At 47.8% G+C, this 23,506-nt stretch overlaps 1 protein-coding gene across 4 annotated transcripts in view; it reads right to left on the reverse strand.

Annotated features, from left to right (window-relative positions):
• Positions 1-23,506, reverse strand: part of GDPD4 (glycerophosphodiester phosphodiesterase domain containing 4) — a 122,447-nt gene that overhangs the window by 20,209 nt on the left and 78,732 nt on the right. For all 4 annotated transcript variants that reach the window (XM_068266682.1, XM_068266683.1, XM_068266681.1 and 1 more), the window contains 3 exons: positions 3,959-4,104; positions 2,149-2,231; positions 734-884 (listed from right to left, as the gene is read on the reverse strand). In XM_068266682.1, the coding sequence (XP_068122783.1) occupies positions 734-884; positions 2,149-2,231; positions 3,959-4,104 (380 nt within the window). The remainder of the gene's footprint in view (positions 1-733; positions 885-2,148; positions 2,232-3,958; positions 4,105-23,506) is intronic.

Genomic DNA, 23,506 nt, shown 5'->3' on the forward strand with positions numbered 1-23,506 from the left:
CCTCCTCCTGCAGTGCTCTATAAAAAGGGCAGGGCCAAGGCTACCACTCTCCCCTCCTGCTGCAGTGCTCTATAAAAGGAGGCATAAGCCAAGACAGCACTCTACCCTCCTCCTGCAGTGCTCTATAATAGGAGGCATGAGCGAAGACAGCACTCTACCCTCCTCCTGCAGTGCTCTATAATAGGAGGCATGAGCCAAGACACCACGCTACCCTCCTGCTCTAGTGCTCTATAATAGGAGGCATGAGCCAAGACAGCACTCTACCCTCCTCCTGCTGTGCTCTATAAAAGGGGCAGGGCCAAGGCTACCACTCTCCCTTCCTCCTGCTGTGCTCTATAAAAAGAAGCATGAGCCAGGCTTCCAATCACCCCACCTCCAGCAGTGCTCTATAAAAGGGGCAGGGCCCAGGCCACCACTCGTCCCTCCTCCTGCTGTGCTCTATAAAAGGAAGCATGACTCAGGCTTCCAATCACCCCTCCTCCAGCAGTGCTCTATAAAAGAGGCATGGCTCAGACTACCTTCTACCCTCCCCCTGCAGTGCTCTATAAAAGGAAGCATGAGCCAGGCTTCCAATCACTTCCTCCTGTTGTGCTCCATACATGAAAATGTATTGGAGGCTTCTCTTGCTCATAAGGAAGCTCCAGCACATGGAGGGCACAGTGAGCATGACCTAGGGAACCAAAGATTTATTTTCTGTCCATACGCTTTAGTCATGCAACACTGACACAAGTACCTTAGTGAACCACGCCCCAGCATTCAGAGTCTCCAGCATACCCCACGGCAACATGGCGGCATTGACGTTGGTCAGGTTGGGATAGACCTCCTGAACGTTTGTTGTTCTCTTTAAAGTGCTGTCATGCAAGAGGAATGGAATTCCATCATAGCTGAAAAAACAAGTATGTAATTGTCACCAAAACACCGGTGGCCCCTGAGGGACGCAAAGCACACAATAGTGATGCAACGGTCTGAAGAAGCTTCAGATCCTCATCCTACCATATCAATCCCTCATACCATAATAGTCCATAGACTCTGTCATTCTGTATTTATCCCTTAGAACCTAATAGTCTGTAATGATTCTACCTTCTGTATCCAAGTCTCACACATTAATAGTCTGTAAACTCCTCCACCTTCTCCATCCATTCCTCACACCCTAATAGTCTGTACACTCCTCCACCTTCTCTATCCATTCCTCACACCCTAATAGTCTGTACACTCCTCCACCTTCTCTATCCATTCCTCACATCCTAATAGTCTGTACACTCCTCCACCTTCTCTATCCATTCCTTACATCCTAATAGTATGTACACTCCTCCACCTTCTCTATCCATTCCTCACATCCTAATAGTCTAGGCAGGGGGCACACTTGACTATTTTCGTGTGCAGAAAAACTGATTGAAACTGAGAGCTCGTTCATCGATGGGCTGAAAATTGGTGCCGCAACATCTCCACTCGATCAATTGGACATGCTGGATAATCTTGACAGTCGGCTCCATACTGCGCATGCATGAAAGAGCGCGCTAGCGCAGCCGCAGTACAGAGCTGTCCATCTTCGGGAGCACTCGAGCTCCTGAAGACTTCCAAAGCTTCCCGCAGTGGCACAGAGCAGTATGGGGGAAGCCAGCAGTGGAAATTGGAACCGTGAGAGGAACAGGAAGGCTCTATAGGACCCAGAGACTTCCCTCTCCTTAGATAAGAATCTGTTTTTGCTTTACATTTACTTTAATTTTGTACTGAGTACCAGATATCCAGATCGGATCATTTATGTTTCGCAAGGGACTGTAGATGAGGAGATCTCGATCATAAGGCCCGTTTTGTGTGGAGTGTTTCCTTCACACGGGGATTCTGTGCCCTGTGGGTCTCCCTTTAAATAAAATATCTTCTCTATCTGGAATCCTCCCGACACCCCCCCCCCCCCATCAGCTAATTCAGCAGAGAGATAAATTCTACACCGCGAGTAATCTGCGCCAATCATCAGGGGACTGACAAAGCCTTATTCTAAATCATTTATCTCCTTCCAGATCTGATAAATCAGTCTCCTCACAGCGTACGATCTTCAGTACAGGAATCTTAGCTGTTGTCATGGAAACCCTTCAGGTGTCAGTGCGAGATGCCAGAGCCATCAGGGCTAATGAGGGAAAACGAGGTTACCTTATGGTGACGTCGGTCTCCAGGCCATCCCCGTCGTGCTGAACGGTTCTTTCAAACGACATCTTGGTGTTTTCTGGTGCCAGCTATGTGGAAGTGAGACAAGAGGCATAATTACATCAGGTTACCCGTCTCCGCATTCCGTGTTGTCAGTCAGGGCAGAGCGGTACACATTCTGATGTCTGGAATTCTTTATGGGCCACAGAAAGGGCAGAACCAGTAATCACAGGACATCCAAGCAAAACATTCAGCAACCTCCTCTCTCCCTCCACCCATTAAAAAAACAGTGATACTAGTTAGGGGAAAACACAAGTTTGCCTTCTTAACAGAAGGTATTTGCAAGTATTTAGAATTGAGTGACTTTAAAGGGGAACTGAAGAGAGAGGTATATGGAGGCTGTCATGTTTATTTCCTTTTAATCAATACCAGTTGCCTGGCAGCCCTGCTGGTCTATTTCTCTGCAGTAGTATCTGATTAAAACCAGAAACAAGCATGCAGCTAGTCTTGTCAGATCAGACTTATAAGTCTGAACCACTGAAACACCTGATCTGCTGCATGCTTGTTCAGGGGCTATGGCTAATAGTATTAGAGGCAGAGGATCAGCAGGGCTGCAAGGCAACTGGTATTGTCTAAAAGGAAATAAACATGACAGCCTCCATATACCTCTCTCTTCAGTTCCCCTTTAAGGCAGAGTGTCTCCCCCTGTGTCCCCTTCTGTCCTCCTGTGTCCCCTCCTGTCCTCCTCCACCCCCCTGTGTCCTCCTTGGCTCCCCTGTGTCCTCCTCAGTCCCCCTATGTGTCCTCCTTTGTCCCCTTCTGTCCTCCTCGGCTCCCCTGTGTCCTCCTTGGCTCCCCTGTGTCCTCCTCAGCTCCCCTGTGTCCTCCTCGGTCCCCCTCGGCTCCCCTGTGTCCTCCTCAGTCCCCCTGTGTCCTCCTCGGTCCTCCTTCTGTCCCTCTGTTTCCCCTTCTGTCCTCCTTGGCCCCCCTGTGTCCTCCTCGGCTGCCCTGTGTCCTCCTCGGTCCCCCTTCTGTTCCCCTGCGTCCCTTTCTGTCCTCCTTGGCCCCCTGTGTCCTCGGTTTCCCTGTGTCCTCCTCAGTCCCCCTTCTGTCCCCCTGTGTCCCCTTCGGTCCTCCTCAGCCTCCCTGTGTCCTCCTCAGCCCCCCTGTGTGTCCTCCTTTGCCCCTTCTGACTGCGTGTCCCCTTATGTCCTCCTCGGCTCCCCTGTGTCCTACTCGGCTCCCCCTGTGTGTCCTCCTTTGTCCCCTTCTGTCCCAAGGGCAGAAGCTGTCACTAGGGGGAGTTACGCGGGAGAGGACAGATCTGCTGTCGCCGCTAGAACTGTGGATTAGGTGAGCTGCACTGCCGCTAATTGTACTTACACATGGGGAGCGGAGGAGACCTGCAGGGGGTGGAGGATTTCAACACAGGGGGACAATACAGGGAGTCCCCGACGTCACGGTGGGTCGGCGGTTCGTATTGTTGGGCTTTCGTAAGTCTGGGACTCCCTGTACTTGGCATATAAAATGCAGGGACTTTTTCTCCCCATTTTTGGGGGAGAAAAAGTTCATCTTACCTGGCATATGTGTATAATTTCTTCTCTTTCTTGTTACTATCACTATGTTCCCTATATGCACTGTGGGGTTGTCATGAAAAGTAATTTCGTTGTGTTACACAATGACAATAAAGTGAATTGAATTGAATTGAATCTTATATGTCGAAAAATATGTGAGAGAATTCGTGAAATAAGTTTTGTGAATCAACCCCTTAAAAACTTAACCGATAGAATAACTTTTTGAAACTCTTGCAACTTACCATTGGTAGACCTCTGTGGCCAATCAGCAGTGGCTTTGCACCCAGAGTCCCCTCCTCTCTGATGCATGGTGAGTACATTCCCAGAGGAATAAAGAAGAGGAAGAGAAGCACAGCGAGATATGGACCCACAATGAGCAGCTGATAGCCTGCAAAATACATACACAAACGCTCATACTGTATATAGAGTTTATGCTGAAAGAGAACTTGAACCAAGTAAAAATATTGAAAATAAACACATGATGTACCTGCAAATGAATATTACATACTTACTTCACCGTCAGTTCCTCTCTGAAGCTTATCATTTTCCTCTAACAATGATTCCTTACAGTTCTGATAAGATTTTGTTGCGCATGGGCGGCCCGGCCAGGTGCGCTCCCCTACCACGCAAGATGCTTCCAGCTGTGGGAGCGCAACACGGGAGCGCGCCTGGCCGCGCATGTGCAACTAAGATTAACTCGGCCAGGCTTTTGAGTCATATTGCGGTTGACAGGAGCCACTCAGGGACACAGCAATGGACAGAGCAGTCTCAAGGGGACTTAAGGAAGCTTCAGGTAAGTATGGTCCCCAATGTGGCTTTCCTCTCAGGTACACTTTAAAGTGAACCGAGCACCTTTTTTTCACTCAGGACATTTCTATAGCACATAAAAAATGAATGCCGACTATCTGTTTCATTATTAAAATAAACTTTAATTTTACTTTGTATTTTACATTCAAAGTTGTTAAATTGGCCTGTTTGAGCAGGCCTGCCGACCGTCCCCATCCGCAGAGACTTCAGGAACCTCTAATTGTTTTATTGAGCTAATTACCAAGAGGTAAACAATGCCTTTCATCCGCAAAGGGGGTGAATAATTAGGAGTGTGTCTTCAAAGCCATGGTGTGTTTCAATGTGTTAAGATAGCATCTCTGTCTTCTGTAAATAAGGAATGTGAGAAGGGGAGGGGGGAACATGGCAGCTTCTATGTCAGGAGAGATTCCAGTGAAAGAGAATGTGGTCAGTTCCCTTTAAGGCACCTGTTTTTTTACTGACCTGAGGAAGCGGGCAAGCAGCCGCGAAACTTGTCGTCAATTATAAATGCTCAAATAAAAGACCTGTTTTGCAATAGACTGGTCCAAATTCTTCAAACAATTACCTCTCTGTTTATAAGATCAACAGCTTTATTAGCCTATCTTTTATGCATTGGGCACCTCTACCCCTGTTTTAGTGTCTTCCTATGAGTGGGTGGCTGTTGCCCACTGGCTCTGGAATGTGGAGGTTTCTTGCTGTGCAGTAATTGCGCTAAGTATCTGTGAGGCTCACATGGTTCCCGAGAAAACCGTGTGTGCACCATTTGAGTCAAAGAAGGGCAAATTTCATTGCAAGTAACCAAAATGACATTTTAAATCAACTTTTTTTCCCTACTACCTGGCTCTGCCAGCAATCACTGATAGCATTCAATTACGAAACCTTTCACCTAGGTGTGAAAACTGGTCCCAAGCATTCCGGGAAAGTTTCTATGGCCAATCCATCAGAAGAAGTCAGATATGTGCTTGACATAAATTGTAAAACCCAAGCTTCTGGGAGAATGGTGTCTGTATTTTTGACACCTTCGTCCAGAGCAGCCAAAAGGCACTACCTCAAAGTTCCGTACATGAAAAGAACAGCTGAAGAGCTAGCCACAGGGGGTCCTGCTAGCATCCTGCAGAAGCCACTTAGAGAAAACAGCTGGCCTTTTCACTGACCAGTTAAAAAAAAACCTTTCTGTGACCTCACAAATATGAAATCAATCTTTTGCCATAAATATGACTTTCCAAATGAGCGTCGGCCTTTAGAACCCGCTTATGAAATTCGGAACAAACCACACGATTAGATGTTTCCGAATTCACGGTAAGCCCTGCCAAAGCAGAGATATGCATTTTGGGGTCAAAATTCACTCCAGATCCCTCAAGTTTGATATCATTGGTTTTGATAAATTCTGAACAACCTGAAAATGTTACTAGATTTAACATAACCTGTACGGTTTTGGAGATAGAACTCCCATCATGCATTAGATATATTTTTGTCTCCATGAGAAGAGGCTGGCTCATCTCAGGTTCCAAAGAGGTGTGTGATCCCCACCCCCACTCCTTGCTAGTGTAAAGAGCTATAACTTAACTGGGCCCAGGTGGTCCAAGGTCCAATTGCTAAAATCTGACGTCGAGTTAACATCCACCAACAGCCAGCTGGGCACTGGCAAAATCACTTGAATTATTTCCCACCACAGCCTCTGGCCGTATGGCCATCGCCATCTTGGACTTTTTGCCAAAGACTTGCGACATGGACTACCAATTAGTGATGTCGCAAACCTCCGATTTTCGGTTCGCGAACTTCCGTGGAAGGTTCGGTTCGCGGAAAAGTTTGCAAACCGCAGTAGACTCCAATGGGGAGGCGAACTTCAAAATTTAGAAAAATTTCTACTGGCTGTAAAAATGATAGAAAACATGTTTTAAGTGATCTAATACCTGGAGGAAGAGATGATTGAGTGAAATACACATCAAAAGTCCCAGAAAAAAATCTACATTTCACATAAACCCCTATTTTAAGGTCAGAAATCTCATTTATTATTCAATTACAGGCCTACACTACTTTAGAACATCAGGCAGTGTATCCCCTCCTCCTTCCTCCTCCCGGAGGGAGGAGGGTCTCATCTTCCAGGGAAAAGCCAGCTTACATACCTTGGCCGGGAATTGAACCCAGGTCTTGGCCCGGGAATTGAACCCAGGTCTGAGTGCTTGGTAGTCAGCTCTCTTAACCGCTGGTCCACCACCAGCACTACATGCTGAAGGCAGCCTAGCATGTACCATTATGATCTATCCTAGAGAAAAATGAGCTTGCTTAAAGTGACTCTGTAACAAAAATTACAACGTTTTTTCTACCATCCTACATGTTCCTAAACCTATTCTAATCTGTTCTGGCTCACTGCAGCACTTTGTACTATCACCGTCTCTGTAATAAATCAATGTATCTGTAAGGATCCGCTCCTCTCGGCCGCAGTATGGTCTGAGGCGACGACTGAGGTAGTCAGCTGACACTTAGCAGGGGTTTTATTTAAATATGAAATAATAATTTCTGACCCTGCCTGGGATTGAACCCTGGTCTCCCACGTCGGAGGTGGTGAGTTTGACCACTGTGCTATGACTAATACTGTCAGAAAGGTTTGCTGGTCAGTATTGGGTGGGTCAGTTGGCTTGTTGTGGTCATCTGTTTCAGCTGACCTCACTGTCAGCTGATTAATGCCTGTGTGTGATTGGCTGTTGGGTGCATGTGGCCGGCCACTGATTGGTTGCATGTAGAATATAAGCCTGCTGAGTGCTTCCTGTCATTGCCCGTGATAGCGTTAGCTTTTGCTAGTTGCCTGGGTGCTGTTATACTTCTGTGTCATTGGATTCCTGGATTTTGACCTTTGCCTGTACCTCGACCACTCTTGCCTGCCGCCTGCCTAGACTCGGATTGTTACTGGACTCTGTTGTTGCCTGCCGCCTGCCTAGACTCGGATTGTTACTGGACTCTGTTATTGCCTGCCGCCTGCCCTGACTCGGATTGTTATTAGACTCTGCTTATTGCCTACTGCTCTGTACCTTGCATATCTGATCTCACGTGTATGACCCTGGACTGTTCTGGACTCGATATATTCTGTGTGTCTTGTTTGGCCTGGAGGTTTATCTGCTCACCCTGCATTCAGCTCCAATACTTTGCACACTTAAGGCCTGGGTGTAACCGAAGTCAGGTAGGTGTTACTTCCTCACCTCCTGTTCAAGCGGGGACGCGCCACATAGGGTGAAGCGTGTGGTGATAGATTGGGGCATTGGAGCTGATTTGTGAGCAGGTACTCTGAAGGGCCTTACATTATCACGGGCCCAAAAAATATATATACATGGAGGAGCTACGTCATCAAGTTTTACAGTTAACAGGAGCTGTAAATCAGCTGACCCAGATGGTTACTACCCTGCAAGGACATAATCAAGCTTCTGCATTTTCTGATGCTTCTTCCTCCACCTCTCCAGTTCGACCTCTGCCTCCGGGGTCTTTTGTGGAACCCAAGTTGCCATTACCGGAGAAATTTTCAGGTTCCCGCGAGCAGTTCAGCAATTTTATGAACACCTGTCTGATGTATTTCCGGGTTCGGCCTATTGCATCCGGCTCTGAGTCTCAGAGAGTGGCTTTGGTTATCTCCTTATTGCAAGGGGAACCTCAGACCTGGGCTTTTGGTCTGCCACAGGAGCATGTCGCCTTATCTTCAGTAGAAGAATTTTTTAAAGCAATGTCTGTATTATATGCTGATCCTGACATTTTCACCACAGCCGTTCAAAAGATCAGAGATCTCCGACAGGGTCGCAGGTCAGCCGAAGAATATGCCTCTGATTTTCGGCGATGGTCTGTACTTACTAAGTGGAACGAGGCCGCTCTGCTTGATCAATTTCTGTTCGGTCTTTCCGACACTATCAAAGACATTTTGTTAAGCCACCCAGTTCCAGTTTCTCTTGAAGAAGCCATCACGCTGGTCATCAGAATTGACCGTCGAGTTCGTCAGAGATGTCAAGGAAGGTCTCCTTCAGTTGTCTCCACCTCATCTATAAGCCCTTTTGGAGCCACTTCATCTTCCATCCACGAGGAGCCTATGCAAATAGGTTCCTCAAAATTGTCTTCTGCTGAGAAGTTAAGGAGACGTACAGAGGGGTTGTGCCTGTACTGTGGTGGGGCAGGGCATCTTGCTCGAGTGTGTCCAGTTAAAAGGAAGCCGGAAAACTTCAGCGCTTAGGTGGGGCCGAGGAAACCCATCTAGGCGAGCAGGTATTTCCTCTCATATATGAACGTGTCTTATTGCCCATTAGTGTCAAAGGGGATAAGAAAGATTATCAGGGGCAGGCATTTATTGATTGTGGCGCTGCTGGTAACTTTATGGATTTGTCTTTGGCCCAGGAGCTCGGTATTCCTGTTTCAGCCTCGCCTGAAAAACTATATGTGACTGCCATTGATGATACACCTTTACAGGATGGTCAACCAATTTCTGTCACGCCAGACATTTCAATAAAAATTGGGGCACTTCATTCAGAACGTTTAAAATTTTTTGTGCTAAACATTCCCTCCAGTCCAATCATTTTGGGGTTCCCTTGGTTGAAGCTTCATAATCCTATTATTGATTGGCAGACAGGACAACTAGTCAAATGGTCATCCCATTGTGTTAATCATTGTCTCAATAATGTGCAATTGAATGCAGTCCTTATTGATGATAAATTACCTTATGTGTATCATGAATATGCTGATGTTTTCTGTCCACAGGCTGCTGACAAACTACCTCCCCACAGGTCTTATGACTGCCCTATTGATCTCTTACCAGGAACCATGCCACCACGTGGTCATTTGTATAATCTTTCGGGTCCTGAGGATCAGGCTATGAAAGATTATATAAAAGAAAATTTGGAGAAGGGATTTATTCGTCCTTCGACCTCTCCAGCAGGTGCCGGGTTTTTTTTTGTAGAAAAAAAGGATGGTGGTCTTAGACCCTGTATTGATTACAGGGGTCTCAACAAAATTACAGTAAAAAATCGATATCCTTTACCTCTTATTGACGATTTGTTTACTCAGGTGGCAGGGGCTCGCATTTTTACCAAGTTGGATCTTAGGGGAGCTTACAATTTAATCAGGATTAGGCAAGGTGATGAGTGGAAGACGGCCTTCAACACCAAAGACGGGCATTATGAATACTTGGTAATGCCATTTGGTTTATGTAATGCCCCAGCCGTTTTCCAGGATTTCGTAAATGATATTTTCCGTGAATTTTTGGGTCGATTTATTGTTGTGTATCTTGATGACATATTAATTTTTTCTTCCTCATTACCTGAACATCGTAGGCATGTACAACAGGTTCTTCAAAAATTAAGGGAGAATTCCTTATATGCTAAGTTGGAAAAATGTGAGTTTGAGAAAAATGAAGTTTCTTTCCTTGGTTATGTCATGTCTGATTCTGGCTTGGCCATGGATCCAGCTAAAGTGTCAGCAGTCCTGGAGTGGCCACAACCTACTGATTTGAAGTCCTTACAGAGATTTTTAGGATTTGCTAACTTTTATAGGAAATTTATCAAAGGTTTTTCCATCAAGGTCGCTCCATTGACTGATCTCACTAAGAAGGGGGCGGATCCTTCTAATTGGGGACCTTCTGCTCTTAAGGCCTTCAAAATTCTCAAGGAGGCCTTTTGCTCCGCCCCCATCCTGGTGCATCCTGATGTGCAGCGCCCTTTTTTCCTGGAAGTGGATGCTTCTGAACGGGGGGTGGGAGCTGTCTTGTCTCAATTTGCAGGTACTCCTGAACTACTTCACCCTTGTGTTTTTTTTTCTAAAAAGTTTTCAGCTGCCGAGCAAAATTACGATATTGGAAACAGGGAACTATTGGGTGTAAAACTGGCTTTTGAGGAGTGGCGTCATTGGTTAGAGGGGGCTATGCATCCAGTCACCGTTTACACCGACCATAAGAACTTAGAATATATTGAAAATGCTAAGAGGTTGAATCCTCGTCAGGCACGCTGGTCATTATTTTTCTCACGCTTTAATTTCAGGATTACGTACAAACCGGGTTCTAAAAATGTCAAGGCAGACGCCTTATCCCATTGTTTTGAGAAGTCATGTGTGCTGTCTAAGTCTGATACACCCATTATACCTTCCCATTGTATTGTGTCTGCAAATATCACTCTGTCTCTTGATCTTTCTGAGAGTTTGAGGGCCTGCCAGAGTGAAGCTCCTGCAGGAAAACCGTCTGATAAATTGTTTGTTCCGCTTAACCTTAGGTTGCAGGTTCTCCAACAATTTCACGAGTCCAAGAGTGTGGGTCATCCTGGGGAGACTAAAACTATTGATCTTTTAAAGAGACATGTTTGGTGGCCTTCCTTAAGAAGGGATGCTCAGGAATTTGTAAAAGCCTGTCCTGTGTGTGCCAGGAGTAAAGCAGTACGTAAATCTCCTCAAGGGTCTCTTCTGCCATTACCCATACCGTCTAAGCCATGGTCTCAAATCTCTATGGACTTCATTGTTGAGTTGCCTCCTTCTCAAGGTTATACCGTAGTTTGGGTAGTGGTAGACAGATTTAGCAAAATGTGTCACTTTGTACCTCTTGCCAAGCTGCCTACAGCCAAAGAGCTGGCAATTTTATTTATTGAGAACATATTCAGATTACATGGAATACCTGAGAATATTGTATCTGACAGGGGGGTCCAGTTCGTGTCACGATTTTGGCGTGCATTTTGTGATCGAATTGGAATCACTCTGTCATTTTCCTCTGGGTTCCATCCTGAGTCTAACGGTCAGACAGAAAGAACGAATCAATCGTTGGAACAGTTTTTACGATGTTTTGTAGCCAGTCAGCAGGAAAATTGGTCGGAGTATTTGCCTTTCGCAGAATTTGCCATGAATAATTTAATTAATGCTTCTACTAAAATGTCTCCTTTTCAGGTTGTTTTTGGACGGAATCCCAAGTTCTGTTCTCTCTCTGGTCCTCCATCTGATCTTCCAAGTTTGGAAAATTGGTTTTTACATATGACATCTGTCTGGCAACAGGTAAAAACTAATCTTGAGGTTGCTACAAAACGCCAAAAATTTTTTTCTGATCATCATCGTACTCCGGAACCAGTCTTTGCCCCAGGGGATTTGGTATGGGTGTCCACACGAAACATCCCTTTAAGACAACCTTCATCTAAGTTAGGTCCTAAATTTATTGGTCCGTACCCAGTGATTGAACAAATCAATAAAGTTACTTACAGGGTTAGGATGCCTTCGTCTGTTCGGGGTGTGGATTCTTTTCATGTTTCTCTTTTAAAGTCTGCAGCAAAGAGTGATCAGTCCAGTCCCCCTCCTCCTGTAGAAATTGATGGTAATCCGGAGTACGAGGTCGAGAGAATTTTAGATTCTCGTGTTGTCAGGAAATCCCTTCAGTTTCTCATTGACTGGAAGGGTTATGGACCAGAGGAGAGATCTTGGGTTCCGGCCAGAGATGTTCACGCTGATGAGGTAATTAAAGAATTTTATAGCAAATTTCCAGATAAACCCAGGTTGGAGTGTTCGGAGACCACTCCTCAGGGGAGGGGTACTGTAAGGATCCGCTCCTCTCGGCCGCAGTATGGTCTGAGGCGACGACTGAGGTAGTCAGCTGACACTTAGCAGGGGTTTTATTTAAATATGAAATAATAATTTCTGACCCTGCCTGGGATTGAACCCTGGTCTCCCACGTCGGAGGTGGTGAGTTTGACCACTGTGCTATGACTAATACTGTCAGAAAGGTTTGCTGGTCAGTATTGGGTGGGTCAGTTGGCTTGTTGTGGTCATCTGTTTCAGCTGACCTCACTGTCAGCTGATTAATGCCTGTGTGTGATTGGCTGTTGGGTGCATGTGGCCGGCCACTGATTGGTTGCATGTAGAATATAAGCCTGCTGAGTGCTTCCTGTCATTGCCCGTGATAGCGTTAGCTTTTGCTAGTTGCCTGGGTGCTGTTATACTTCTGTGTCATTGGATTCCTGGATTTTGACCTTTGCCTGTACCTCGACCACTCTTGCCTGCCGCCTGCCTAGACTCGGATTGTTACTGGACTCTGTTATTGCCTGCCGCCTGCCTAGACTCGGATTGTTACTGGACTCTGTTATTGCCTGCCGCCTGCCCTGACTCGGATTGTTATTAGACTCTGCTTATTGCCTACTGCTCTGTACCTTGCATATCTGATCTCACGTGTATGACCCTGGACTGTTCTGGACTCGATATATTCTGTGTGTCTTGTTTGGCCTGGAGGTTTATCTGCTCACCCTGCATTCAGCTCCAATACTTTGCACACTTAAGGCCTGGGTGTAACCGAAGTCAGGTAGGTGTTACTTCCTCACCTCCTGTTCAAGCGGGGACGCGCCACATAGGGTGAAGCGTGTGGTGATAGATTGGGGCATTGGAGCTGATTTGTGAGCAGGTACTCTGAAGGGCCTTACAGTATCTTTCCCTTGTCAGACTTGTCGGCCTGTGTCTGGAAGGCTGCCAATTCTTCTGTGCTGGTCTGTTCCTCTATGCACACTCCAGTGTGTGTTTCATTTACATAAGCCAGCAGGGTCTCTGCTATCTTATCAGTGATAGAAGAGAGCTGGATAAAAATCCTCCTCTGTTTGGCTGTGAAAGTAGCTGGCTGACACATACTGAGGGATTACAAACACAGGCACAGGCAGAGCTGTCTGCAGGAAGCCTGTAATGTTCAGTGCATGAGAGAAGAAGGGGACAGAAGGTAAACACACAAATGATCTTTTGAGATTCAAAAGGAAAGCTGTATGCAGCCTGCTTGTGTATGGATGTATTTTCTATGTGTGGACATATTGTACATCAATCTACTTCCTGTTTTGGTGGCCATTTTGTTTGTTTATAAACAAACTTTTTAAAACTGTTTTTGACTACTTTTAATGCGGCGGGGAGCGGCGAAATTGTGACAGAGGGTGATAGGAGATGTCCCCTAACGCACTGGTATGTTTACTTTTGTGCGATTTTAACAATACAGATTCTCTTTAAAGATTTGTAGGCTTTTAAAAGCCAGCTTACATACCTTGGCCAAGAATTGAACCCAGGTCTTGGCCGGGAATTGAACCCAGGTCTTGGCCGGGAATTGAACCCAGGTCTGAGTGCTTGGTAGTCAGCTCTCTTAACCGCTGGTCCACCACCAGCACTACATGCTGAAAGCAGCCTAGCATGTACCATTATGATCTATCCTAGAGAAAAATGAGCTTGCTTAAAGATTTGTAGGCTTTTAAAAGCCAGCTTACATACCTTGGCCAGGAATTGAACCCAGGTCTGAGTGCTTGGTAGTCAGCTCTCTTAACCGGTGGTCCACCACCAGCACTACATGCTGAAGGCAGCCTAGCATGTACCATTATGATCTATCCTAGAGAAAAACAACCTAGGCAGGTGCCTGGGGCCTAGTGGGTGTCAAGGGGCCTACCAGCTGCCTTCTCTGACCTCTCTCAACTTCAGCTTACCAAAAAGACCACAAGGGAGCCCCCAAACTATCTTGCCTAGGGCCTCACTACATCTTAAAGTGATCCCGAGCCAAAGCTCGGGTACAAAATGAGATACTTACCTAAACAGAGGGAAGCCTCAGGATCCTATTACACTTCCCTCGGTAATCTGATGTCTCCCGTCGCAGAGCCAGGCCCCCCAGAAGATTAGCAACAAGGCATTGTCACTTATCATATCGGGGTCGCGCAGCTCCTCCAACTGCAGCGTGGCCACGCAGTAAACAAGCTCATTTTTCTGTAGGATAGATCATAATGGTACATGCTAGGCTGCTTTCAGCATGTAGTGCTGGTGGTGGAACAGCAGTTAAGAGAGCTGACTACCAAGCACTCAGACCTGGGTTCAATTCCCGGCCAAGACCTGGGTTCAATTCCTGGCCAAGGTATGTAAGCTGGCTTTTAAAAGCCTACAAATCTTTAAGCAAGCTCATTTTTCTCTAGGATAGATCATAATGGTACATGCTAGGCTGCCTTCAGCATGTAGTGCTGGTGGTGGACCAGCGGTTAAGAGAGCTGACTACCAAGCACTCAGATCTGGGTTAAATTCCCGGCCAAGACCTGGGTTCAATTCCCAGCCAAGGTATGTAAGCTGGCTTTTAAAAGCCTACAATTCCCTGGAAGATGAGACCCTCCTCCCTAGCAGAGTCTGTCAGCAGCTGTCCCTAAACTAATTAGTGCAGGCAGACTAGTGAGTAAAACGACACAAGGACCTTGCCTTTTATAAGGGGGGGGTGGGGCTCCAGGAGTGAGTGCAGTCTGATTGGCAACAATGTGCCTGCTGACTGTGATGTAGAGGGTCAAAGTTCTGCTCAATAGAGTATTATGGGGCGAATCGAACTTCCGGAAAAGTTCGCCTGCTCTTGGCAAACGAGAACCACCGAAGTTCGCCTGGAACCGTTCGCGACAACTCTACTACCAATAACGGTATTTGAACTGTATTTTAAGACATTCTGTTTCTCTTTCATCTCTACTCTCTTTGTATCAAACCAATCTGTTCTGCCGGACAGGTATATTTAGCTGTGGGTTAAAGTATACTGTGTGTATGTAGTTTTTGAATAAAACTAACAATTTTATCGTTCAGTCTTGTGCCTGTTCTGGTCATCTGATTGTTGCTACAAAGGATCTGCCCCTCCAAAGAGTCATTCTACCGCATTGTTTTATTATTTTCTTATAAATTGTTGATTTGCTAGCTAGGTTGTAAATAACCGTTTCTTCCTTCTAGGATTATCTAGTACCCGATTTCCTGTGCGGAATCAATAACTTTAGTTTATCGATTGTACATACAATCAAGATCACATCATATATGGACTAGTGTTGGGCGAACATCTAGATGTTCGGGTTCGGGCCGAACAGGCCGAACATGGCCGCGATGTTCGGGTGTTCGACCCGAACTCCGAACATAATGGAAGTCAATGGGGACCCGAACTTTTGTGGTTTGTAAAGCCTCCTTACATGCTACATACCCCAAATTTACAGGGTATGTGCACCTTGGGAGTGGGTACAAGAGGAAAAAAAATTTAGCAAAAAGAGCTTATAGTTTTTGAGAAAATCGATTTTAAAGTTTCAAAGGGAAAACTGTCTTTTAAATGCGGGAAATGTCTGTTTTCTTTGCACAGGTAACATGCTTTTTGTCGGCATGCAGTCATAAATGTAATACATATAAGAGGTTCCAGGAAAAGGGACCGGTAATGCTAATCCAGCAGCAGCACACGTGATGGAACAGGAGGAGGGTGGCGCAGGAGGAGAAGGCCACGCTTTGAGACACAACAACCCAGGCCTTGCATGAGGACAAGAAGCGTGCGGATAGCATGCTTTGTACCACCATGCAGTCATAAATGTAATAAAGATAAGTGGTTCAATAAACAGGGACCACGCGGCAACGCTAACCCAGCAGCAGCACACGTGATGGAACAGGAGGAGGCGCAGGAGGAGAAGGCCACGCTTTGTGAGACACAACAACCCAGGCCTTGCATGAGGACAAAAAGCGTGCGGATAGCATGCTTTGTACCGCCATGTAGTCATAAATGTAATAAAGATAAGAGGTTCAATAAACAGGGACCACGCGGCAACGCTAACCCAGCAGCAGCAGCAGCAGCAGCACACGTGATGGAACAGGAGGAGGCGCAGGAGGAGAAGGCCACGCTTTGTGAGACACAACAACCCAGGCCTTGCATGAGGACAAAAAGCGTGCGGATAGCATGCTTTGTACCGCCATGTAGTCATAAATGTAATAAAGATAAGAGGTTCCATAAACAGGGACCGGCAACGGTAACCCAGCAGCAGCAGCAGCAGCAGCAGCACACGTGATGGAACAGGAGGAGGCGCAGGAGGAGAAGGCCACGCTTTGTGAGACACAACAACCCAGGCCTTGCATGAGGACAAAAAGCGTGCGGATATAGCAGCAATGCTTTTTGCCGCCATGCAGTCATAAATGTAATACAGATGAGAGGTTCAATAAACAGGGACCGGAAACGCTAAACCATCCCAGATGTTCATCGGTCATGTTACTTGGTTGGGGTCCAGGAGTGTTGCGTAGTCGTTTCCAATCCAGGATTGATTCATTTTAATTTGAGTCAGACGGTCTGCATTTTCTGTGGAGAGGCGGATACGCCGATCTGTGATGATGCCTCCGGCAGCACTGAAACAGCGTTCCGACATAACGCTGGCTGCCGGGCAAGCCAGCACCTCTATTGCGTACATTGCCAGTTCGTGCCAGGTGTCTAGCTTCATGCCCGGTTTCAGGTCCAGCGGTGCCAGCCACAAATCCGTCTGTTCCTTTATTCCCCTCCAAATTTCCTCCCCTGTGTGCTGCTTATCCCCAAGGCAGATCAGCTTCAGCAACGCTTGCTGACGCATGCCAACAGCTGTGCTGCACTGCTTCCACGATCCTACTGCTGCTGGTGCTGGGTTAGCATTTCCGGATGAGGTACAGCTTTGAGATGCGTTGGAGGAGAAGGAGTCAGAGAGGTAGGTGCTGCTGTTGTTACCCAGCTTTTTGCGGTGTGGGCAACACCCGCGCCGTAGCAGGTGAGGAATCGCTGCCAGGCTCCACAAGGTTCACCCAGTGCGCGGTAAGGGAGATGTATCGACCCTGGCCGAACGCACTCGTCCAGGTGTCAGTGGTGAGGTGAACCTTGCAGGCAACGGCATTCTTCAAGCTTCGGGTTATTTCGCTGACCACGTGCTCATGCAACTCAGGCACTGCAGAGCGCGCAAAGTGGTAGCGGCTGGGAACCACGTAACGTGGGATGGCCACTGACATCATGCCCTTGAAGCTGTTTGTCTCCACCACTCGATATGGCAGCATTTCGCAGGCCAGAAGCTTGGCTATGCTGGCTGGCTGTTACTGCCACGGCCCGGGGGTCATTTGCTGGCAATTTCCTCTTGTGCTCAAACATCTCAGAGACAGACAACTCAACCGTAGCGCTGCACACCGAAGGGCTGTTGGTTGTTGTGTTTGATGAACACTGGGAGACCTCAAGAGCACTAGTCCGGAAAGTGACAGTGTCAGCATCGTCTGATGTTTGTGAATGTTGTGAACCACGCAATGGCTGGGCTACTGCTGCTGCTGAGGCGGGTCTGGTGGTGAGTCTGGTGAACCCAAGGGAGGCAGTGTTGCTGGTGGTACCCTGTCCTGCCGCGTTTGCCCACAGAGTGGGATGTTTGGATAGAATGTGGCGGCTCATGCTGGTGGTGGAGAGGTTGTTAATACTTTTCCCCCTGCTCAGGCGGGTCTTGCACACCTTGCAAATCGCCATGGTAACATCCTCAGTGCAGTCTTCAAAGAAAGCCCAGACTTTAACTGGCTGAGGACTCGGACCTCGTGCGTGATGTGCTGGTGCTGCTTAACCCACTGCTGGACGCTTGAGAGGTCATCCAAGTAATTATCTGGTCCTGTTCTTTTGGATCTGTGAGGGTTGTTGTCCTGGACAACATGGGCAGTATTGAGTGGGTTTTCTTGGGTGCTCCCCTGTGGCCTGTACGTGAACCGTCAGGGGAAACACCTCTTCCCTTGCCCCTCCCTCTTTCACCGGATTTCTTCCTCATTTCACTTATCCTTAAAGTACACGCTGACTGGCAGCAGTACAGTGGCAGTACAGAAATGCTATACAGTGGTGGGTGAGCGGTGTACCACTATTGTCAGCAGTGACACAGAGCACAATGCTATACAGTGGCGGGTGAGCGGTGTACTACTGTTCCCAGCAGACACAGAGTGGAAGTAAACACAATGCTATATAGTGTGGCTGAGCCGTGTACACAGAGTGGCATTAAACACAATGCTATATAGTCTGCTATATAGTCACCCCGAACAGGGTGATGTTCTGCAGAACCCGAACAGTGGCAAACACTGTTCGCCCAACACTACTGGGAGGGAACGCAGATTTTAGTACCTAAACACACGATACAACATGTTTTCCGGGGTCGGACTCTGAGGCACATACAGATGGTCCCGATCATCATCCTCATCATACAACTCTTCTCCTGAGTCTGACCCACCCACCACCTCTGCCACCCCAACATCCCCAGACACAGACCCCTCATCGTCCTCAACATTAACTTGGGATGCTGGCCTGAGCCAGACCTCCTCCTCCACATCAGGCCCCATCATCTGCTCAATGGCAGCCCTCATTAATCGCTCTGGCGACGGACTGATGGACACAACGTTCTCCTCCGGGGAGGGCTGCTGCTGACCACTGGCTGCTGGGGTGGATGTTATAGCTTGCGTGGGGCGTTGGCTGTTGCTGTTGTTGGGAGTGCTGCTCACAGCGGAGGTCTCTGGGGAACTCATGTTGAGCTCATATAGTGGTTGACGGTGAGTGGAGTATTACTGATCCCAGCAATATACACACTGACTGGCAGAGTACGCAATGCTATATAGTGTGGCTGAGCGGTGTACACAGAGTGGCAGTAAACACAATGCTATATAGTCTGGCTGAGCGAGCGGTGTACTACTGTTCCCAGCAGAATCAGAGTGGCAGTAAACAATGGTATATAGTCTGGCTGAGCGGTGTACACAGAGTGTCAGTAAACAATGGTATATAGTCTGGCTGAGCGGTGTACACACAATGCTATATAGTCTGCTATATAGTGTCAGTAAACAATGGTATATAGTCTGGCTGAGCGAGCGGTGTACTACTGTTCCCAGCAGAATCAGAGTGGCAGTAAACAATGGTATATAGTCTGGCTGAGCGGTGTACACAGAGTGTCAGTAAACAATGGTATATAGTCTGGCTGAGCGGTGTACACAGAGTGTCAGTAAACAATGGTATATAGTCTGGCTGAGCGGTGTACACAGAGTGTCAGTAAACAATGGTATATAGTCTGGCTGAGCGGTGTACACAGAGTGGCAGTAAACACAATGCTATATACTCTGGCTGAGCGAGCGGTGTACTACTGTTCCCAGCAGACACAGAACAGTAAACAGAATGCTATATAGTGTGGCTGAGCGAGCGGTGTACCACTATTCCCAGCAGACACAGAACAGTAAACAGAATGCTATATAGTGTGGCTGAGCGAGCGGTGTACCACTATTCCCAGCAGACACAGAACAGTAAACAGAATGCTATATAGTGTGGCTGAGCGAGCGGTGTACCACTATTCCCAGCAGACACAGAACAGTGAACAGAATGCTATATAGTGTGGCTGAGCGAGCGGTGTACCACTATTCCCAGCAGACACAGAACAGTGAACAGAATGCTATATAGTGTGGCTGAGCGAGCGGTGTACCACTATTCCCAGCAGACACAGAACAGTGAACAGAATGCTATATAGTGTGGATGAGCGAGCGGTGTACCACTATTCCCAGCAGACACAGAACAGTAAACAGAATGCTATATAGTGTGGCTGAGCAAGCGGTGTACCACTATTCCCAGCAGACACAGAACAGTGAACAGAATGCTATATAGTGTGGCTGAGCGAGCGGTGTACCACTATTCCCAGCAGACACAGAGTGGCAGTAAACAGAATGCTATATAGTGTGGCTGAGCGAGGTACACAGAGTGGCAGTAAACAGAATGCTATATAGTGTGGCTGAGCAAGCGGTGTACTACTATTCCCAGCAGACACAGAGTGGCAGTAAACAGAATGCTATATAGTGTGGCTGAGCGAGGTACACAGAGTGGCAGTAAACAGAATGCTATATAGTGTGGCTGAGCAAGCGGTGTACTACTGTTCCCAGCAGTGACACAATGACAGGGGGGACCCTGGCTAGCGTGGCTGGAGCGCGAACTACCCTGCCTGCCTACCCAAAGCTAAACCCACAGACAAATGGCGGAGATATGACGTGGTTCGGGTATTTATTTACCCGAACCACGTGACAGTTCGGCCAATCAGAGCGCGTTCGGGTCCGAACCACGTGACCCGTTCGGCCAATCACAGCGCTAGCCGAACGTTCGGGGAACGTTCGGCCATGCGCTCTTAGTTCGGCCATATGGCCGAACGGTTTGGCCGAGCACCGTCAGGTGTTCGGCCGAACTCGAACATCACCCGAACAGGGTGATGTTCTGCAGAACCCGAACAGTGGCGAACACTGTTCGCCCAACACTAATATGGACCCAGTAACCTTTCTTTAACGTCACACTGCTCACAGTCTTCAAGCCGTCGGAAGTGACTATTCCCCGAACGGTTACCGGAGCATCTCGGACGAGATTGGGCTGGCTGCCATATTATGATAGGGTTGGGGTCTCTTCGCCCTTTCAAATCGGAGAGTGGTGGCAGTGAAATTACCCGATTTGCAGCGTGAAAACTATATTTTTTAGTTTAGTGATTGTGCATACAATCGGGATTGTACATGTATGGGCACCTCCAACCAAACTTAACCGTTTACTACGCACACAGTGAATCTGCCTCCAGAAGTCTATAGTGCATGAGACCTGCATGGCAACAGTGGCCTAGTAATATGGGATTGGTGAGTGATTGTCACATTACATATTGTCGACAGCGTTGCGACCAATCTTTAGCGTCAGTCTGTTCACCGTACTTCCAACTATCGGAGGTGACTATTCCCTAATTGGTAACGGAAGCAGATTAGACGGGATTGGCATGCTCTGTCACATTACTACCTTCTAACGATCCAGCAACCGGTCTTTTAACGTCTTTTAGACGAGATCGCGGGGTTGGATTGTCACAGTATCAGCCGCTGGCACTCAGGCTACAAATACTGCCACCTGGTGGCATTACACAGCAGCCGGAGGGCATTCTGTGCTAGACAGATCAGCAGATGAACCGCGTGGCATGTGTGCAGCTAACCCATAGATGGGTTCAAGTGATCCTGAGCCGAAGTTCGGGTACAAAATGAGATACTTACCTGAAGAGAGGGAAGCCTCAGGATCCTATTGGGGTTTCCCTCGGTGCTCCAATGTCGCCTGTCGCTCAGCACGGCTTCCCTCCAGATCGGGGCCACGCTCCTCCTCAGTTACCAGTGTGGCCACGCATGCGCAATAGCAAGGAGCTGCTTGTGCAAGAACGGCTCCGGCTTACTGCGTGGCCACACTGCAGTTCGAGGAGCTGCGCAGCCCCGATATGATTAGTGACAATGCCTTGTTGCTAATCTTCCGGGGGGCCTGGCTCCACGACGGGGGACATCAGAATACCGAGGGAAGTGTAATAGGATCCTGAGGCTTCCCTCTGTTTAGGTAAGTATCTCATTTTGTACCCGAGCTTTGGCTTGGGATCACTTTAAGATGTGTAGAGGCCCTAGGCAAGATAGTTTGGGGGCTCCCTTGTGGTCTTTTTGGTAAGCTGAAGTTGAGAGAGGTCAGAGAAGGCAGCTGGTAGGCCCCTTGACACCCACTAGGCCCCAGGCACCTGCCTAAGTTGCCTGGTGGATAATCCTGTTCTGAGTGCACCCATCCATGTGAAAGGCCTAATTTATGTAGGTGGTCCATACATATAAATCTTAGCCTATAGTGTTTCTGGAGAAAACAGTTTTTTCTTTCTCCCCGCAGTGAAAGTTGAACGTCCCTTTATGGCTAAAGCAAATAGCAGCGGTGATTCATCCTATCCGCCGAATAAAAGGTTTTCTTTTGATGCAGCGGCACAAAGACGGCATCGTCTGCATGAAATGTTGCAGATCTGGATCCTTCAGCAAGAGGCGACTGCGGAATATTTTAATATCCTTAACATTCCTCAACAAACACCAAAGCGCTGAACAGGCCAGAAGCTTCGGGAGACGTCACACAACCGCCACCAGACCTCCCACAATGCAACTGGAAGCAGTGACGGGCCTGGCATAGTAAAGAACACCTGTCATCGCTCAGGCTGTGCAAGAGTATGAATAGCCAGTCCATCCTGCAGGCTCAGAGCGGTCTATTCAGCATACGTATAGTGCCGCCTTTGCATTTGGGCGCATAGGAGTTGTCTATATTTTACTATAGACAAACCCACCTCCCATTCTCACTTGAATTCTCCTTCTAGTGCCTAAAACGAACACCTTACCTAATGCTTAGAGGGAACCTGAGATGGGGGATGATAAAGAAAATATACATACCTGGGGCTTCCTCCAGCCCTCCCCGGCCTCTTCTCCCTCTCCTTTCACCCACCATTGGCCCTGGGAAGTCCTCCGGTCCAGGGCCAACTGCACATGTGCGGCATGGCCCAGTGTGCTCTCCCGCCGCGTTCACATCACCAGGAAATGCTCCCGGCGATGGAAACGAGACAGGGGAGTGCGTCTGGCCGGACTGTGACTGCATGTACTGGACCCAACTGGAGGATTTTCCGGGGCCAGTTGCGGGCGAATGGAGAGGCAGAAGAGAACGGCATGGGAGCGATCAGGCCAGAGGGGGCTGGAGGTAGCCGCAAGTATGTGCGTCCATCTAAAAATGGCGCAGGGAGAAAAATGGCGGACCGTTCTGCCGATAAATGTATCATAAAACGCTATTTACTGTTTTAATGTAAATACATTCAACCAGTAAATAGTGTTTTCTGATACATTTATTTCAGAACAGTGCGACATTAAAAAATGCATGGGGTTAGTGTAGGCAGCGGGGGTTGGGGGGAGAGAAGCAGCGGACACTGCAGGGAATAGGCATCGGGGGAGGATGTGTGTAATATCCATACATTACCTTGTTCCGTCCGGCGATCGCTCCTTCCCTCCGCTCCTGCACTTCTTCCATTTGTTTGCTTGTAGCACTGCAGCCGGCCAATCACCATGCGGAGACTGAAGCCACATGGTGATTGGCCGGCTGCAGGACTACAGCAAACTAATGGAAGTAGTGCAGGAGCGGAGGGAAGGTGCGATCGCCGGCCGGGAAAAGGTAATGTATGGATATTACACACATCCTCCCCCGATGCCTATTCCCTCCAGTGTCCACTGCCTCTCTCCCCCCGACCACCGCTGCCCTCTGCATTTTTGAAGATTTATAACGCTATTTAGCGTTATAAGTGTAAGGCACACTGCCTGCGCCATTTTTTAACACTTATAACGCTAAATAGCGTTCTATAATGTGAGTCTATGCGGCGCCCTTTTCATTCCCCTGGTGCTGTGCGCCATTTTTAACTGTCACGCCAAGT

This window comes from Hyperolius riggenbachi, chromosome 2, assembly GCF_040937935.1.
Source record: "Hyperolius riggenbachi isolate aHypRig1 chromosome 2, aHypRig1.pri, whole genome shotgun sequence".
Taxonomy (NCBI): Eukaryota; Metazoa; Chordata; class Amphibia; order Anura; family Hyperoliidae; genus Hyperolius; species Hyperolius riggenbachi.